Below are 17,428 nucleotides of genomic sequence, written 5' to 3' on the forward strand. Positions count from 1 at the left end.
GCCTGCATTTCAGTGTCCTGACTAGCTACTAACGTATCTTGAAGTCTAAAGGTGGCGGCGCACCAGGCATTCTCGATAGCATGCTACTCGTTTTTGCTACTTCGTTTGAATAGAAATTATTTAGGTTACGATTTTTTTTTTTCCGATTTCCCAAGTGTCTTATTACTCTTGCGTCATATAGTGAGAAACAGAATGAAGAACTAAGAAAAATTAAACCTATACGAATGTCAGACACAGTTAAAATTATTTCACGGAAGTATTATAGAATATAACAGAAGTCGTTTCTACATATGCATGCGAGTGAGAAATGCTTAGTGTGCCGCCTTAGCAGTTTTTCTTCCACCCTTCCATGGGCCCCCGTGCAACCTCACCCGCCAGGCTCACCCATGCTCACCCACGGCCCACGCCACTCCTACATTCCAACCCCAGCCCACGCGCTACTTCCCATCTCACCTGACCTGGGTGACCTACCTGGTCCAGTTTTCGTTACACCCACAATCACCCAACCAGATGGGAGGGTTGTCTTTCAAAAGCATCCATTTGACTGGCGCGATTTCTGCCTTGGCATAAATCAAAAGATAATGATCTAAAGAATGACAATGTTGTGTAGTTCAATTCGGATGGAAATTAAAGCACGCGCGAACGCACAAAACTTATTGACAACGCATAGTTCATCTCCGCCTTTTTTAATGTAAGTTGTCATCCTTGGCAAGCAAGCAAACAGCCGGCCTAGAAACCAGTCATGAAAACCTTCGGGTAATAAGAAAAAATCTTCACTGCAGTTTTTGATAAGATGGAATGTCAAATATTGGCAGGGGGTGGGAGGTTGAAGTAGCCAGAGGGTAGGGTAGGAGCCTACCACGTGAGCCAAACGTCTGAGAAACGAATCTTCTGGAGACCGGGACGGTGACAAGAGCCATCTTGCGTCATGACGCGGAACTAAGTAGCATTTGATGCTTCGGATCTATTCAAACATATCTTACCAACCGTCAGGTACGGGGGGACTGTAGGCTACAGGTTTCGAAACGATACAAAGGATTTAATCAAGTATTTCCATGGCTGATGTTCTGCCTTATCATTCCGCATTATGCTCAAATCAAAGAAGGTATGCAAGAGACGTTAAAAAGATTCCAACATGCTACGGTGTATTTTGTCGACTGCGTCGTAGGATGTCAATGCAAAATAAGTTATAATATAAAATAAAGAAGGCAATATTAAGTAAATAAAAAAAGTTAGTACTCAGACGTGATGCCAATAAATTAGGACAGAGATCAGTAGCGCTAAAAAAGAACATCGAAAACATCGGTAGTACTATTTCTTTCGCTTTGTTCTCAGAAAAGACAATCGATTTTATATTGTTGGCTCGAGGCAGTTCTTGGATTGAGGTTGAATGTAGCTTGATTAGTTCCACCTACCTGAAATTATGTCAAACTATCACATTCAGTATTGGAATAGTTTCCACAGTGAAGGGAGAGAACGAGTTTGTCATTATTCGCTTGCAAAATTAATACCTGCAGTTTGTTGGGTTTTAGCCAACTATATCCCATATCAAGGAATTAACGTAGTTCTTCACAAACCTACAGTAACAATTCACAAATTCACAACTGCCGCGTGTCGACTTCAAGGCAGGTGTAGACTTCGAGCAGGTGTTTGGACAACTGTTGGAGGTGGCACATGGCAGTGCAGGTATAAATAGCAGTGATATCATTAGCAGGTGTGGTTTGTGTCAGACGGGAGTGTACAGGTGTATGCATGGGATTCGCCAGAGGTGTCATGTGTGGGCAGTGTTTCCACACTCAATTTTCACATTTAATGTTAGATTTTTTCAGAACGCTTTGATACTTGTTAGGCATTTCGTTCTAGAATGTATGGGAGTTGTGAAGGAATAGACCTACAAATGGAGATAGGAAACAGGTCTGAAGGGGAAATGCCGTCGAGGTCAAGCAGTTTTAAGTGGATGCAGTCTTGCAACATCGAACTGAAGAGGTTGAACATACCAGCCGACGTGGACGTGTCATTTTTAGATAAACAGCGCCACTGTACATTGCGGATTTGGTCACAAATCGAGGAGACCGTTTCTGGTCTATGATGAGAATGCACTATGCCCCTTCTCCTTCCGTTGTATTTTATTTTTAATTATATCTGTTTCTTAATGTTTTATGATTTCTCAGATGTAAAAAATTATTTTCCTTTAGTAAGATTGACTGCAGATGCATCTTACGATGTCGGAAACCGTATTTGTAGTTGAAGCATTTGATGTAATCGGAACATGCGTTCTCATGCCGTGATGTATTGGCGTCTTGCTAGGGAACAAACTTCTTGAACACGGTGGCATGATTGATCAGTTTTGTGAAGTTGAGTTCCAGACTATGAAAACAAATTATGTTGTTTTGAAAGTGTGAAATAATGTATAAATTAAATCCTTCATAGACCACAAGGAAGTTTTGTGCGAGTGAGCGTTGGAAGTTAAACTTAATGAGATTTTCTCTTATATGGAACAAGAAATTTGTTTTTTACTGTTATGTAAATTAAGTGGAATCGCATATTTTAACGAGTCCGTTTTCATAAGGGCTTTGATGCTCCGCCAACCGAGAGAATTATTAGTTATATCAGGCGCCCTCGTATGCAAATGAGTTTAAGTTAATTGAAGTAGATTAATTTTTGTCAATTTATGGTGTGCATGTTTTTCTTGGTTCGAATTGTTATGCGCTTGTTTTTTTGTGTCTTTTTTCAGTTTTTATATTATGATCTTCGGTACTGCGGTAGTATTGGCAGAGGAATGGTGTCATTAGGATTGGTTGAATTGAAATAGCCGAACGGCAGGCATTATCAATGGAATCGTACCACCCAGAACGGAAGGGCTTGTATGATCTTGCAACACTTGGATATCCATCAAACGATTTCGTGGAAATTGTAAAATATATTGAAAAATGAATATTCTTGTGAGGCAAATTATATCTTCAAAGATTGACTGAAGTCAGTTTATTGACGACATATCTTGGGAAATCCATTCTCTCATTGTTGTCGACGCTGACGTCTCCGAAGGAGGAAATACTTATCGACGTTGTGACGTCATAACGGTCCCGTTTTTCGAGTGTCCGTAACGGACGGTGATTTCAATCAAGAGTCAAACAGTGATCCGTACTAGATACGGCGAAAGAAAAGGGACTCGAATTCTATGCGAGTTTTATATCCATGACTCCAGTGATTATAAGACGAACTGTTGGAACCTGAAGAAGTCGAACGATTTGATCATTTGTGCGTGGATGCAAGCGAAATGGGAATTGACCGAAACGAAGATGGAAGAAATGGGAAAGGTCGAACATTTTTGTGATAATTTTCTTTTTCCTGTTTATATTATTATCAATTGTTATTATTGTTGTTGCTGCTGTTATTATTATTATTATCAGGGCCATACTACCAAAAATAACAACTGTTGAGTAAAGAAAATGTAAGATAAACCACAAAAGAGGAGGAAATTTCGGTAGGTTGGGAAGATATGGGGCGATACGGGTAGAGCAGGGCAGGTGCTGGTGAAGATTCATTCCGACATCTGACCTTTGCAGTGAGTTTGGGAGACAAACCCAATGCGTAGGTGGAGGACAAAGATGGGGGTTGCTATTAATGGGTTATGTTTCGATTTTTATTTATTTCTATTTTATTTGATGTTATTATTTTTGTCATAATACGGAAATAGATCAAGCATGCGTATATTTACCTAATTAAAGTATACGAGATAGGAGCAACGCCCGTGGGGTTTCGTCTGTTTTCTGTGCATTTTAGTATTAATTACCACCAATGTTCCCACTATTTATTTATTTTTATTCATTATTTATTTTCATTGTATTATTTTGCTGTGAGTGTGCGAAGAAATTAACTTGTGTGCAAACTTTGCCTTCTGGAAAGTATGTGCACATCCATGGCGGCAAAGTTATTTCGTTTGCAATGGAAGCGCTAGATTTAGAAGATAGAAAAAAAACAAGCTACCAATTGGCATTTTATCATATTTTCATAGAATTCATAAATTGATGTTTGGGTGGAAGTTTTTTATTGAATGAATTTTAATATAATTTGAAAACCTTTTGGGCGCACATTTTTCCTTCATGTGCGCTACTTGTAAAACGTGCGCATAGAGGAAACGTTGATTACCACACCGTGGGTAAAGGCGTTAATTTTGTTAAGTTGGTGAATCTCCTTGCTAACATATTAGCAGTCTGTTCGCCTGCTAGTAGTTCCAACTACCGCCAACAGACAGTAGTCTGTCATCAGTAAGAAAATGCCTTAATATAATTATGGCACGAAAGATGGAATGAATGTAATTTGTATAGCTTCTACACGTGTTATATATTATGTACACATATGTACCCTCAACCTGGAAATACTTTTTTCAGTTGTTTATTTTATTTGTTTTATTTTTGTCTTGTGGGTAAGACGTCACAACAAAATCAGTGTTAGGGAGATTGTGGTGCACATAGGTCATCTCGTAAGCGAAGCAATTTGTCAACACCCACACTGCTACCCATCTCCTCTTTTGCCCCCTCCACCTCCTCCTCCTCCTACACCGCTCCCGCACATCCCAACTGCGTAGCGTCTCACAATTCTGCATAATTTGTACCTCCTTCGCTTCGTAATTGGCTTCATGCTCAGATCGTCAAAAATAACAAAGACTTCACCGCGGACATGGCTAGGAAAAAAATTCCCTCGTAGAAAATACCTGTGGAATGGTTCTTTAGTATGCGTCTGGGGTCGTCATAACGCTTGGCTATTTGGCGGCAAGGTTTTCTCGCAAGACCTTGGTCGTTTCCAAAAATACCTTCCAGTAAATTGCACAAATGCTACAGGATGTATGTGTGTATATATCGATACATATAATTGTTAGAAGGTGTGTGTTTGTGTCAGTGTGTATATATATATATATATACACATATATGTATGTATATATATATATATATATGTAAATATGTATATATTATATATATGTATACATATATATATATAATATATATATATACTGTGAAGTTGTATGGATTTATGTGGACAAATATAACAAGTTTTATGTTCAGTATATGTGTAGTATGATTGTATGAATATGTATGCAAAATAGATGCGTTTGCAAGTTTAATCTTCTTGGGGAGGGGAATGTATAATTCATATTGTGTAGATATTCGAAGTGGATACTGTGCCAAATGGCTCTTTTTCCATGTTATTGCCCCATTCAACTCGACAATTGGATTAATTTATTTATATCTTAACTTTTACAGATTCGAGAAGGCGGTTGAAAAGAGCGAAACGCGAGGACGCCACCTAGAAGAGGTGTCAGTACAAGTGGATTCATTCACCGTTTCTGTACAACAGTTCGAGGAATGGTACATCGAGATTGTCGAAATTGTCGAATCGAGGGAGGTACTACAGCTCAATGTCGAAAGGTCGGTTTGATTAAATCCTCTTTCTATTTATATATGAGGAATACATCTCACATTAGCTAATACCAGCCATTTTTCAAACAAGTTTATGAATATTTAACACGTGTTTTGTTTTCACCCTTTGCAGCTACTCTCAAAAGATTGATGAAATCAGATCCCTTCGTGATGCCAGATCTGATGACTTCGATGATATGATAAAGACTGGCAAGGGTCTGGTTACTAAGAAAGACGTGACTGATACCGCACCTGTCAAAGATAAGATCAAGGTGAGGAGTAGAGGTCATTGTGGTGTATCTCATTCATCCCTGAAAATAGGGGAAAGATTGTGAAGCAGAGGTAGAAGTGTAAAGGGTGTGCATTTACATTTGATCTTGCCAACATCGTCATCTACCTACTGTTTTTCAATGTCATAATTGCATAATAATTGCTTGGATGCATTTAATAGTACTCCAGTGTTAATGCAAGGAAATTAGAATCAAGATGAGGAAAAATGGGAGGGTTATCAAGAAGAGTAAGTGGAAAGATTTGTTCCAGATTCCCATAAAGATTATAAAACCAAATAGAATCACAGTTTCTTGGGATACATAATGGGGATTGGAAATAGCAAACCAAGTCTTAATATTTCTATGAAATTTTTGTTAATTGATGTGATTAAATGCATTGCATAGGTTGAATAAATCTGAAAATACATAATTTGGAGAGACTAGATTTTTCAAAGACCGAAATAAGTTGTGCAGTTTTATGAACAACATTTCATATTTGTACAATGATATTTCTGTTAATCTTTGAAGTTTGATCATTTCTGTTAATCTTTGAAGTTTTATCATTTCTGTTAATCTTTGAAGTTTTATCATTTCTGTTAATCTTTGAAGTTTTATCATTTCTGTTAATCTTTGAAGTTTCATCAGTATTTTGTTTGTTACAGAATTTGGAAGGACAGTGGAAGGAACTGAATGAAACTCTAGACGACAGAGCAAGAGCAGGCAAAGAAAGATCAGAACAATTGCTTGCATATGAGCAGCTGAGAGATAAGGTTATGCAATGGGTTACCACAACTGAAACTACGTTAGACGAACTCGAACCAATTGGTTTAGATCAGGATAGCGTCAAGAGACAGATTGACGATATCAAGGTAAGTGTAAGAACAAGAATAAAATCAATCATGCACTGTTATCCCCTCCCAAAAAGAATGATGTTATACTTGACTATTTTTCCAATGGGAGGGACGGAGAGGGGGGTCACCGAATTTATGAAGCGGCCTTGCTGAGGATGTGCTGTGTCTTGTGACACTGCTTCTGACCCAGGGCAGTGGACAGGATGCAGGGATGACCCAACATCCAGGAGGTGCCAAGATAAGAAGGAGGGTGGAAGGGAGTGGAATATATAGGAAATGGAATGGGTGGGAGTGGTTTCTATGCCTTTTTCTTTTTGGCTACCCCCTGTGTAAGGGGAAAAAGCCTTTGGTATATGTATATATTTTTCCAATTAATGTTACCCATTTAAAGAGAAGTTATGATTTCTTAAAAAAAACTGAGACATGCATACTTATGAAAATATTCCCACCTTTGTGAATGACTAGACCATAATTACATCATGTCTTAAATTTTCATTTCTTTTACTGTGAAATGCAGTTTGCATCATAAGTGAAATTTCATTTAATTTTTGTCCTTACAGCCCATTGTAAAGGAACATCGTGACTATGCCACCACTGTGGATAAGGTTAATGAGCTCGGCAACATCTATGATGCCCTTCTTCGTGGTGAGCGACCAGAAAGCCCAACGAGAAGAAGATCCTCGGTTACTCCTGTTAAGAGACCATCCATCACATCACCTCTCAAGGGATCAGGTAAATTACAAGAAATTTCAAATATTAGAGCAGAGGTGTTGCAGCAGCTTTATGCTGGTGATTGCTTTATCTTATTATTATCTATGTATGAAACAAGATTCTTAGGGTGTGTTTTCATTTTGTGCTTGGATTTATGATATGCAGTAGTATTATGAAGCTGGTTGTGACAAGCTTGTATGACTGCACAGTCTGTTCTTGATGGTGTTTTAGCTGGTTGAAAATAAAGTTTGCTGTGTTTGTGTGTGTTTTTTTTTTTTTTTTTTTTTTTTTTTTTTTTTTTTTTACCATCTCTTGAGTTTTATGTATAATTTTTTTTTTTTTTTTCTATATTTTTAATTGTGTATTTTAGTTAGAAATATTCTAGAGTGAATAATTTTTTCTTTTCTTTTTTATATTAGAATTTTGCTATCATACAGAATATCATTATTATTTTTCTTTTGGAATGTTTTTTTTTTCTTTTCTTTTAAGGGTAACTTGACAGTATTGCATTTTCAACTCTTTCAAATGCGGTTTTTAAAGTTATTCTTCTCATTGAGTTCTTGCATTTCAATATCACTGAACCCACAGAAGATTCCTCATATCACTTCATGATATGCAATTGTTTTAAGGACGTTTATGCTTGCTTCACTACTGCTGAAAAGACTATCAGGTAATAACACAAACACATAAACAAAGATGACTTAGAATCATTTTAGCAGTGATGGAGGGGGAGTGTGTAATGAGTGTCATTGTGAATGTCAACATCCTGAACAGAATTTACAGAGAGTAATTAATAAATTATGCCACAGTTTCATCAAAGCTGTATATATTAGATTTCTTATTCTTCTTCTTCTTTTTCTTTACTTCACTCACATTTCTCTTCACAAAGTCTATGTACCAAGGGCATTTTCATCCCTATAAAGGACATAGCCAGCGAAGGCATGCACCCAATCACACCAATGCCACTCCCATCTACCACCCATTGTTTCTAAGATTAGAATTTTATCATCAATGATTATCAAACTGTCAAGACAACCCTGAAAGAGACTTGCACAAGTATGAGTATTATTGTTTATAACGCTTCCATGTATGGTTAATGCCCTACATGTTGGGCCCTTAAGTTCTGCATGTTTGTAGTATCTGTGCAAATTGTAAGTGCAATTGTGGTGTTGTAGTGCGACGTGTATCCCAGGACGCAAGAAGTCCTTCTCCATCCCACAAACTTCTTCATGGTTACAACGGTCACAGCCCAGCTTCAGGGTACTCGAGCAGAAGAGCATCGCAGGAAGGCTACAACATGGATGGTTAGTGACCTTTCATGGTCCTACAGGTGCCTCAGAATCAATGAGATATAAATGTTTATGGAAAGGTTAAATTATAGGTGGCCTGCTTTGAACAGTAACCCTGGTATCATGAACTATTGTACATACCTTCTTTAGTTAAAGTATTGGTGTCTTGTTAATTCCTCCGCCTGGTACTATGGGATGTCATAGTTCTTATTAACAATGTATTGTAACCATAGAAAAAGTACACACATACTTAACATTGGATTAACCATGTACAGTATGTAGCTTACTAATTTACTCTGACATGTAGTGACACATTGGAAAAGGAAATTAGTTACTTGAAGTAACCATCTTCATTAGTTGTACATTGTAGAGTTTATCTTCTATTGAGGAACTTTGGCTTAGGTCATTTAAACTAATTTACTGTTAGCTTACAAGTAAACTGGTTTGCTGAATAGTTGCAGGAAAGCTTTGCACCTCATCTTCCTTCAGATATGATAATATATGTACTATCCCAGTCATCTTTGTTCTTGTTGCTGTATGCTTTGCATCTTGGCTCATTTAGATTTCAACACTGCTGCTGTAGAATATCCTATAAAATGAAACTTTTAATGTTATAATTGCTAGCTCCCTGCCCCAAATTCTGAGAAAAATTGGTTGTAATATCAGGTACATTGTTATTATGCTATATTTACTACATTTGTTAGTTCCCTGCCCCAAATCCTGAAAATACTGGTTGTCATATCGGTACAATGTAATAATGACATAGCTGGAACCCATGTATATACACAAAGTTACACCTGTGCATTGAATGTACAAAGCTGCTTTGTTTAGGTATTAGAATTATTTTTTATCTGACCGTTATTGTTCATTAAATCTTCACTGATGACACAAACTGTATTGTTAGCGAGGTAGCTGTTCTTCAAATACTCAACTAGTGGTTATACACACAAAGGTCTTTGGGAGACATGGTCAGAATATATTTTGGTGTTAGTTGGCAACACTGTTGGTGTTGGACATTTGCATGGATGTGAATAGAGTAAGGTATGATTTATATACAATGTTTGCATGTGTGTTCAGTCCTTTTCTTGGCGATGTCACCTCACTGGTATTTTTAAATTGTTATCAATTCAGTCAGCAGAAGGGGTGTCATCATTACAGAAAAGGGTTGAAGGGCTTGCTCTTGCAAGAAATGGAATAGAGAAAGGATTATTTGGTTCTGTAGCATGTATATAAAAACAAGGATTTGGCAATACAGACTTTCAGCATGACTTTGAAAGTAGTATTTTGTATAATTAGATTTAGAATGATAGCTTCTGCTCAGTATGAGCATAAAGATTTTGTGGTTAAAGCCCAAACTATTCTTTAATGTATTTATTCCACATGATGTATATATGAATAGATAAGGCTTGGTTGGTATGCAATAATTATGGATTAAGTGTTTTGGAAAAAGTGCAAAAATATTCATTTCAAAATAAAAACACTGTATTCACCTTTCCTTGCAGACTCAAGTCCCGTACAGAAAGAACTGCTCGAGATCAATTCCCGATATGACATGATTGGTATGAGACTTACTGATCGCCAGAATGACCTGGAAGTCATGAGGAGTGAATTGAAGAAGTTGAGTGACGCCCTTCGTGCCATGACTTTGTCCCTAGACAAGTGTGAGCGCGGTATTCCTCGTGATGTCTTGCCAACCACAAAGGATGAAGCTGATAAGGTCACAAAGCAGTTAAAGGGTGTCTTGGATGATTTGCATGAGAAACAACCCTCTATAGAGTCCCTCAAGACCCAGGTAATAGACCTTGTCAAGAGAAGGCCAAATGCCCCAGGAACAGACATAATTCAAGATCAGCTGGACAGTGTGTGTGATAGGCACCGTGACCTCCTCAGCAAACTCAAGGACCGTCTTGCTGCTCTCGAAGGCACAAAAGGTTTCTTGGAAAGCTATGATGCCTTGGCAACATGGCTGAATTCCAAGGACAAGATGATGACTGTCCTTGGTCCCATAGCATCAGACCCACGCATGGTACAAATGCAGGCCCAGCAGGTACAAGTCCTTAGGGATGAATTCCAGGCACAAGAACCTAAGCTTAATGACCTCAATGATACAGGAGACCACATCATAGCCTCCTTTGATCCCAGCTCTCCTGCAGCAAAGAATATTAGCAGTAAATTAGACACCATCAATAACAAATGGACTGAGCTTCTCGGTCAGTTAGACGCACGGGATTCTGCCTTGAATGCAGCCTCAGATGCAAGCAAGGACTTCTATGATACATACAACAAACTCCATGAGATTCTTCAGAAACTTGGTGATGATTATGATGAAGTAATGACAAGTGGAGCAGATTCGGCTCAACAACTTGACATGATTGAACAACTCGAACAAGGTCTTGAGAACGTGAGGTCACCGATGATTGACCTCGAGGGTCTAGGCGAACATCTAGTGTCTATTCTCTCTGATCCTTCCTCCAAGTCCGACATCAAATCAAAATTGTCACAGCTTAACCGAATGTTTAACAACTTGGAAAAGAAGCTTGGTAATCGCAAGTCCGAATTAGAAACCTCACTCAAGGATGAGGAAGAGTTTGGTAACTCTTGTCATGACATCATGGACTGGTTAGGTGAGCAGGCTTCAGCCCTCAAGGATCAGCTTCTTGTTTCTGCAAATATAGACGTACTTAGTAATCAAGTTTCAGACTTCGAGCCAATCTACAAGGATCTCATGGGCAAGGAACATGAAGTAATTATGATGATAAACAAAGGTAAGGAGATTGTAGCCAAGGCTCCACGAAAGGAAATCAATAAACAGCTATCAGAAACATTAGATGGAATCAAGAAAGACTGGGACAATCTGCGTAAAGCTGCAGTTGATCGCCGCACACGCCTACAGAAGTGTATGGATGTTTGTAACAAGTTCCACAAGATGCAGGACAAATTCAACCCATGGTTAGATAAAGCAGAAGATAAACTGGATAATCTCGAACCCATTGCTTTCAATAAGCGAGCTGTTGAAAAACAAATTAAGGAAATTCAATCCTTCAAGAATGATGTCTCCAGACACAGTGGAGAATTTGAAAACAACAAGACAGGAGGTGAAAGTCTCATTGGGTGCACTGACGTTGATCACGAGCACGTGCAGAACTCGCTCGAGTACATGAAGGAGCGTTGGGATAAGATCAATGCTTTGGTGTTTGAAAGAGCTCAGGCCTTAGATGACATTGTACAAAAGCTCTCAGAATTCAACGAAAAGGCTCGTGACTTAGGACATTCCCTTCAGAGGTGTGAAGACAAGTTAGCATCTCATGATTCTCTTGCAGCCAACAAGGATGCCAAATCCCTTGAGAGGATGAAGGCACTCTTGGAGGAAGCCAAAAATCTTGGCCAGCAGATGGATCAAGTTGCAGACAAAGGTACTGATCTTCTTGATAAAGCTGATGCTCTTTGTTCTGATGCTGGTCACATCCAAGAGGAAGTTGAGAAACTAGCGGACAGATATACAGATCTCAAGGGTAAACTAGAAGACAGATGCAGTGATCTTGAAGAAGCATCTCAAGCTGTCAACCAGTTCACAGGTCAAGTCAAGAATCTTGCCCAGGAACTCACTGGGTTAGATGATGAGCTTGACAGCATGGGCCCTGTTGCCAGGGACATAAAGACAGTTTGCAATCAAATTGAGCAGCTACAGTCTTTCCTAGGTAAGGTGGACAAGAAGACCGAGGAGGTTAGTGATGCCAAGGCAGCTCTAGAGGAATTAGTATCTCAAGGCTTTACTGCAAATAACCGTTCTATCGAAGACCAGGTGAAGCAGCTGGAAAGACAAATTAAGAAGATCCAAGACAGGAGTGAAGTTCGGGGTAAAGATCTTGACGTAACTCTGAAGAAGCTGGAAGACTTCTATGATAAGTACAGTAATCTCATGGATGACATCAAAGAAGCAGATAATGAAGGTTCATCCTTCAAGCCTGTTGGGGCTGATGTTGACATTATTCGAGCTCAGCAGGAAGAGTTCAAGGCTTTCAAGGCCCAGCATGTTGAGGAATTGGGTAAACATGTCAATGAGTGCAACAAAGTCGGTCAGGGACTTATTCAGAGTGCTTCCACAGGAGTTAACACCACTGAGTTGGAGGATGATTTAGAGAAGATGAACAACTTGTGGAACAGCTTGAAGCAGATGATAGGAGACCGTGAAAAGGCCCTGGATAAGGGACTGATCCAATCTGGCAAGTTCCAAGATGCACTTGACAGCATGATACAATGGCTGAGCAACTTCGAAGAGATGATGGAGAACCAAGCTCCTATCTCCGCCGACTACTCTGTGGTCAAAGCTCAAGCACAAGAACAGAAGTTCTTGAGAAAGATGCTCCTGGACAGGCAGAACGAGATGCAAGGTCTTCTAGACATGGGTCGTAGTCTTGCTGCAGATCTCGAGCCATCCGAGAAGGCACAAGTTGAAGGCCAGCTTGATAACCTGTTGGGTAGGTATGATGATGCTAATGCAAGATCAGAGGACCGAATGAATGCTCTGGAGGAAGCTCTTAAGGTGGCCAAGGCATTCCAGGACAAACTGAACCCGATTATGGAATGGCTTGATAGAAGTGAAAAGAAACTGAAGGAAATGAGTACTGTACCATCAGATGAAGAAAAGATCCAACAGTTGATTGAAGAGCATGACAATCTCCATGATGAAATCCTTGGACAAAAGCCAGCATTTGATGAGCTCACCGATGTTGCTTCGTCACTCATGAAGCTGGTTGGTGATGATGAAGCCAATGCTCTAGCTGATAGGTTCCATGCAACAACAGACAGGTACGAACAACTGGTCGAAGACTCCGAAGCTCTTGGACGACTTCTGCAGGAGTCCAAGGTTGGTCTACGACACTTGGTTCTTACTTACGAAGACCTTTTGTCATGGATGGATGAAATGGAAGCTCGTCTTTTAAAATACCGCATTTTGTCCGTCTTTGTAGAGAAACTGCTCGAGCAAATGGATGAACTTACGGAGTTAGGTGAGGAAGTAGTCATCCACGAGAAGCAGGTAACGGAAGTCATGGATGCTGGATCACAGCTCATGAAGCACATTTCCAGTGACGAAGCTCTTCAGCTCAAAGACAAACTGGATTCCATCCAGAGACGCTATAACGACCTTAGTGCCAAGGCTACAGACCTTCACAAGTCTGCCAATGAGGCTCTTCCGCTTGTTCAGCAGTTCCACAGTGCCCATGAACGCCTGGGCACCTGGATGCTTTCAGTGGAAGGTCAGCTACAGAGCATGGATTCCTCTGGCCAAGGGCTGTTGGAGGAAGAGATTGAGCGATTGGCCCAGGAGATCCAAGATAATCGTCCTCTTGTAGAAGCAGTCAACCTTGTTGGGCCTCAACTGTGCCAGATCTCTCCTGGTGAAGGTGCATCCACGATTGAAGGCTTGGTGACTCGTGACAACAGGAGGTTTGAACAGATTTGTGAACAGATACAGAGACGTATGGAGAGAATCCAGATGTCGAAGCAGCGATCACAGGAAGTCACCCAAGACATTGATGAATTGCTTGGCTGGTTCCGTGAAGTCGAGGAACAACTTAGGGAAGCAGAACCACCAAGTGTTGATCCTGAGGAGATTCGCGTGCAGCTCAAGGAACACAAGGCTCTCAACGATGATGTAGCTAGTCAGAAAGGTCGTGTGCGTGATGTACTGTCAAATGGCAAGAAGGTTCTGCGAGAAGCTCCTCAGCATGAAGACACTACAGAACTTAGAGAAAAGATGGATGATCTCAAGGAAACAATGTTATCAGTCTCTAAGTTATCATCAGACAGACTTTCCACTCTTGAACAAGCCTTACCACTTGCTGAACACTTCTTTGAAACACATCAAGAACTGGAAGATTGGCTTTCTGTTATCGAAAATGAAGCCTTGGTTCTTGACACACCTACTCTTAGGGCTGACCAAATCATGCGCCAGATGGAAAAGAACAAGGCTTTCTTGCAGTCTGTTGCAGACCACAAACCTCTCTTGGACAAGCTCAATAAGACTGGAGGTGCTCTTCTTAGATTAGTCAACGAAGAAGATGGCAATAAGGTCCAGGACATCCTTGAATCTGTTAACCAACGATACAATCTTCTGAAGACTAGTCTCCGAGAGAGAGGACAAGCTCTTGAAGACGCCATGCAAGAAACGAGCCAGTTTGCTGACAAATTGGATGGTATGCTATCTGCTTTGACTGAAACTGCTGATCAGGTCAAAAATGCAGAACCTGTTTCAGCCCATCCAGAGAAGATCTGTGAGCAGCAGCAAGAAAACAACACTGTTATTGATGATCTTAACAGGAAAGAATCTGCATTTGAGGCTGTTAAGGCTGCAGCAGAAGATGTCATCAACAAAGCATCCAGAAATGATCCTGCTGTTCGTGACATCAAGGCAAAACTGGATCGTCTCAACAAACTGTGGGATATGGTCCAAATGGCCACAAAACAACGTGGAAAGACCCTAGAGGATGCTCTTGCCATTGCTGAGAAGTTCTGGGAGGAACTCCAGGGTGTTATGTCTGCTCTGAAAGAATTGCAGGAAACTCTCAAGGCACAAGAACCTGTGGCCGTTGAACCTCAGGCTATCAAACAACAGCGTGATGAACTCAACCTGATTAAGAACAAGATTGATCAGACAAAGCCCGAAGTGGAGCAGGTGCGGCAGACTGGTCAAGACTTGATGAACTTGTGCGGAGATGCAGAAAAGCCTGAAGTGAAGAAGAACATTGAAGACTTGGACTATGCTTGGGATACTGTGACTGCCTTGTATGCCAAACGAGAGGAAAATCTCATCGATGCCATGGAGAAGGCAATGGAGTTCCATGACACACTTAAGGTATGTATTCTAGACAAAAGATATTTTGGGTATCTGGCCTTCAGACTGCGAATGTTGTGGGGAGATTTTATGTCCCAGCCAAAGTATAGAAAGCAGAAGTGAATGAAAGGAACTTGAGGGGAAGTCAAAAAATTATGTGGAGGGATAAGGTGAAAGGGATCATTGGATGCAAGAGTAATATATTTAGCATAGAAAGAGCAAACAAAACAGGAATACATGGAGAGATTACAAATGGATGAAGAAATCAAGTAACCTGGAGGGATGTTCCTATCAGCTCCATAAATTTCTTACATGGATGAGGGGATAGGGGAGGAGATTGCCATATATTGGGGTAAACCAGATCTTGGATGTCAGGCCTAGCTGTGGGAAAGTTGTGTATTGCCTTTAATATTAGCAGTGTGACAGGGATGACCCTTCATCTTTAAGGTGCTAAGATAGAAAGGATGATAAACGGGTTTTTGGATGGACGAGGGGTGGGTGTATATTTAAAAACACCTGTTGGTGTCTGTCTGTATGTAAGAAATTTTCCAAATGGAAATGTATTGTTTTTATTGTTGTAAAAAATCTAATTTGTCTGGAATAACTTAATTTTCAGAGTATGCTTGAGTTCCTTGAAAAGGCAGAAGACAAATTCAAAGGAATGGGTGCTATTGCTGGAGATATTGAGGCTATTAAGGGACAGATTACACAATTACAGAAGTTCAAGGATGAAGTGGATCCACATATGGTCAAGGTGGAAGCTCTCAACAGGTGGGTGAAACTATAGAGCTAAGAGTTCTCGCACCTAAATGACCCATATGTCATGGGAGTGTATATTATTTGAAGGAGAAAATATCTTCTGTTTACCACTCCATACAAATCTGCAGATAATATAACCTCGTATAACCTACATGAATTCAACTTCCCTGTAAAAATCCATAAACATAAAGAGGGAATTAAAAAAAAAAAATAATGTGTACAGAATTTAAATGTAGACATGCATATATGTCATGTCTTCTAACTTTCCACCTTTTCCCCCTTTCTCTTTGCTGACCATCAGGAGCCTAAGAAGGCAAGTCATAAAACCAGGAAGATTGCTTTTACCAAGAGTTTTGTGCATAATGTGTTTAGTTGATTACACAGCTTACCAAGGCTTTTTTAGTTTACCCTAGGACTGGCACAAGGGGAGTCAGCTGCTACTGCAGAATCACTTAACACATATAAAGAACCACTTACATGGACTCCATGAATCAAAGTCTACTGTAGTCATAGACCATATGATTTTGTAAGATTGTGGCTACCCAGTATAATGACTAGCATAGTAAAATAATACAATACAATACAATAGGGCCTCAAAAGCTCAGACTGTTCCCGTAACGTTCTCAGCTATTTGAAAATGTGAGCTTTAAAATAAACAAAGCTGCACTCAGGCAATTTATAGATAATGCTTGCCTTGGTGTCTTGGATTAGCGCTGCGTAAGTCTAAGGCATTGGTTTCAGTACAAAAAAGTTGTTTATGAATGTAACAAATAAGCTTTCTCATGCCTTTATGAAGTTTTATATAATATGCAAGTCCTTTTAAAACTTTTATCAAGCCAAATGTGCTTAACAGTTAAGTAAATATTAAAATTTTGTTTCTTTTTTATGTGCTTTGATTTTACAAGTGATAGTAATGTGGTAAAGGGACATTCAATAGGAAATGTCCCAGCTTTGAAAGAGTCCAAGTTATCAAAAGTCACAGCATTTGAGGCCCAACTAAGTGCAGTGTTTAAGGCAGCCCTCTTGTGCAGGTCATGATAGACCAAGTAAAATGTCATATTAGGCAACACAGCGTGCCATAGCAGTCCATGCTAAGCTGCCAGTCTGCCATAGCAGGTGCTAGTGGCTGTTATTATTGGTGTGGTAATGAGGAATGATGTGCATGTTGGATTATGGTTAGTGATTAAGACACACTGCCATTCCACATAATTTGGCTTTCAATATATATATATATATATTTTCTGTAATAGAGTGGTGTTACATTTGGAATATATCATGCATAAGGCTTAGGTCAAGG

General features: G+C 39.7%; 1 protein-coding gene across 50 annotated transcripts in view; it reads left to right on the top strand.

Annotated features, from left to right (window-relative positions):
- Positions 1–17,428, top strand: part of shot (dystonin-like protein short stop) — an 805,796-nt gene that overhangs the window by 754,339 nt on the left and 34,029 nt on the right. For 47 of the 50 annotated variants that reach the window (XM_076177258.1, XM_076177260.1, XM_076177256.1 and 44 more), the window contains 8 exons: positions 5,262–5,426; positions 5,551–5,689; positions 6,349–6,555; positions 7,098–7,269; positions 8,424–8,552; positions 10,040–15,393; positions 15,989–16,143; positions 16,433–16,444. In XM_076177258.1, the coding sequence (XP_076033373.1) occupies positions 5,262–5,426; positions 5,551–5,689; positions 6,349–6,555; positions 7,098–7,269; positions 8,424–8,552; positions 10,040–15,393; positions 15,989–16,143; positions 16,433–16,444 (6,333 nt within the window). The remainder of the gene's footprint in view (positions 1–5,261; positions 5,427–5,550; positions 5,690–6,348; positions 6,556–7,097; positions 7,270–8,423; positions 8,553–10,039; positions 15,394–15,988; positions 16,144–16,432; positions 16,445–17,428) is intronic. The other 3 variants (XM_076177210.1, XM_076177220.1, XM_076177229.1) reach the window with 2 other exon arrangements.

Source organism: Oratosquilla oratoria, chromosome 40 (genome assembly GCF_046742065.1).
Source record: "Oratosquilla oratoria isolate Oo_2021 chromosome 40, ASM4674206v1, whole genome shotgun sequence".
NCBI classification, from domain to species: Eukaryota; Metazoa; Arthropoda; class Malacostraca; order Stomatopoda; family Squillidae; genus Oratosquilla; species Oratosquilla oratoria.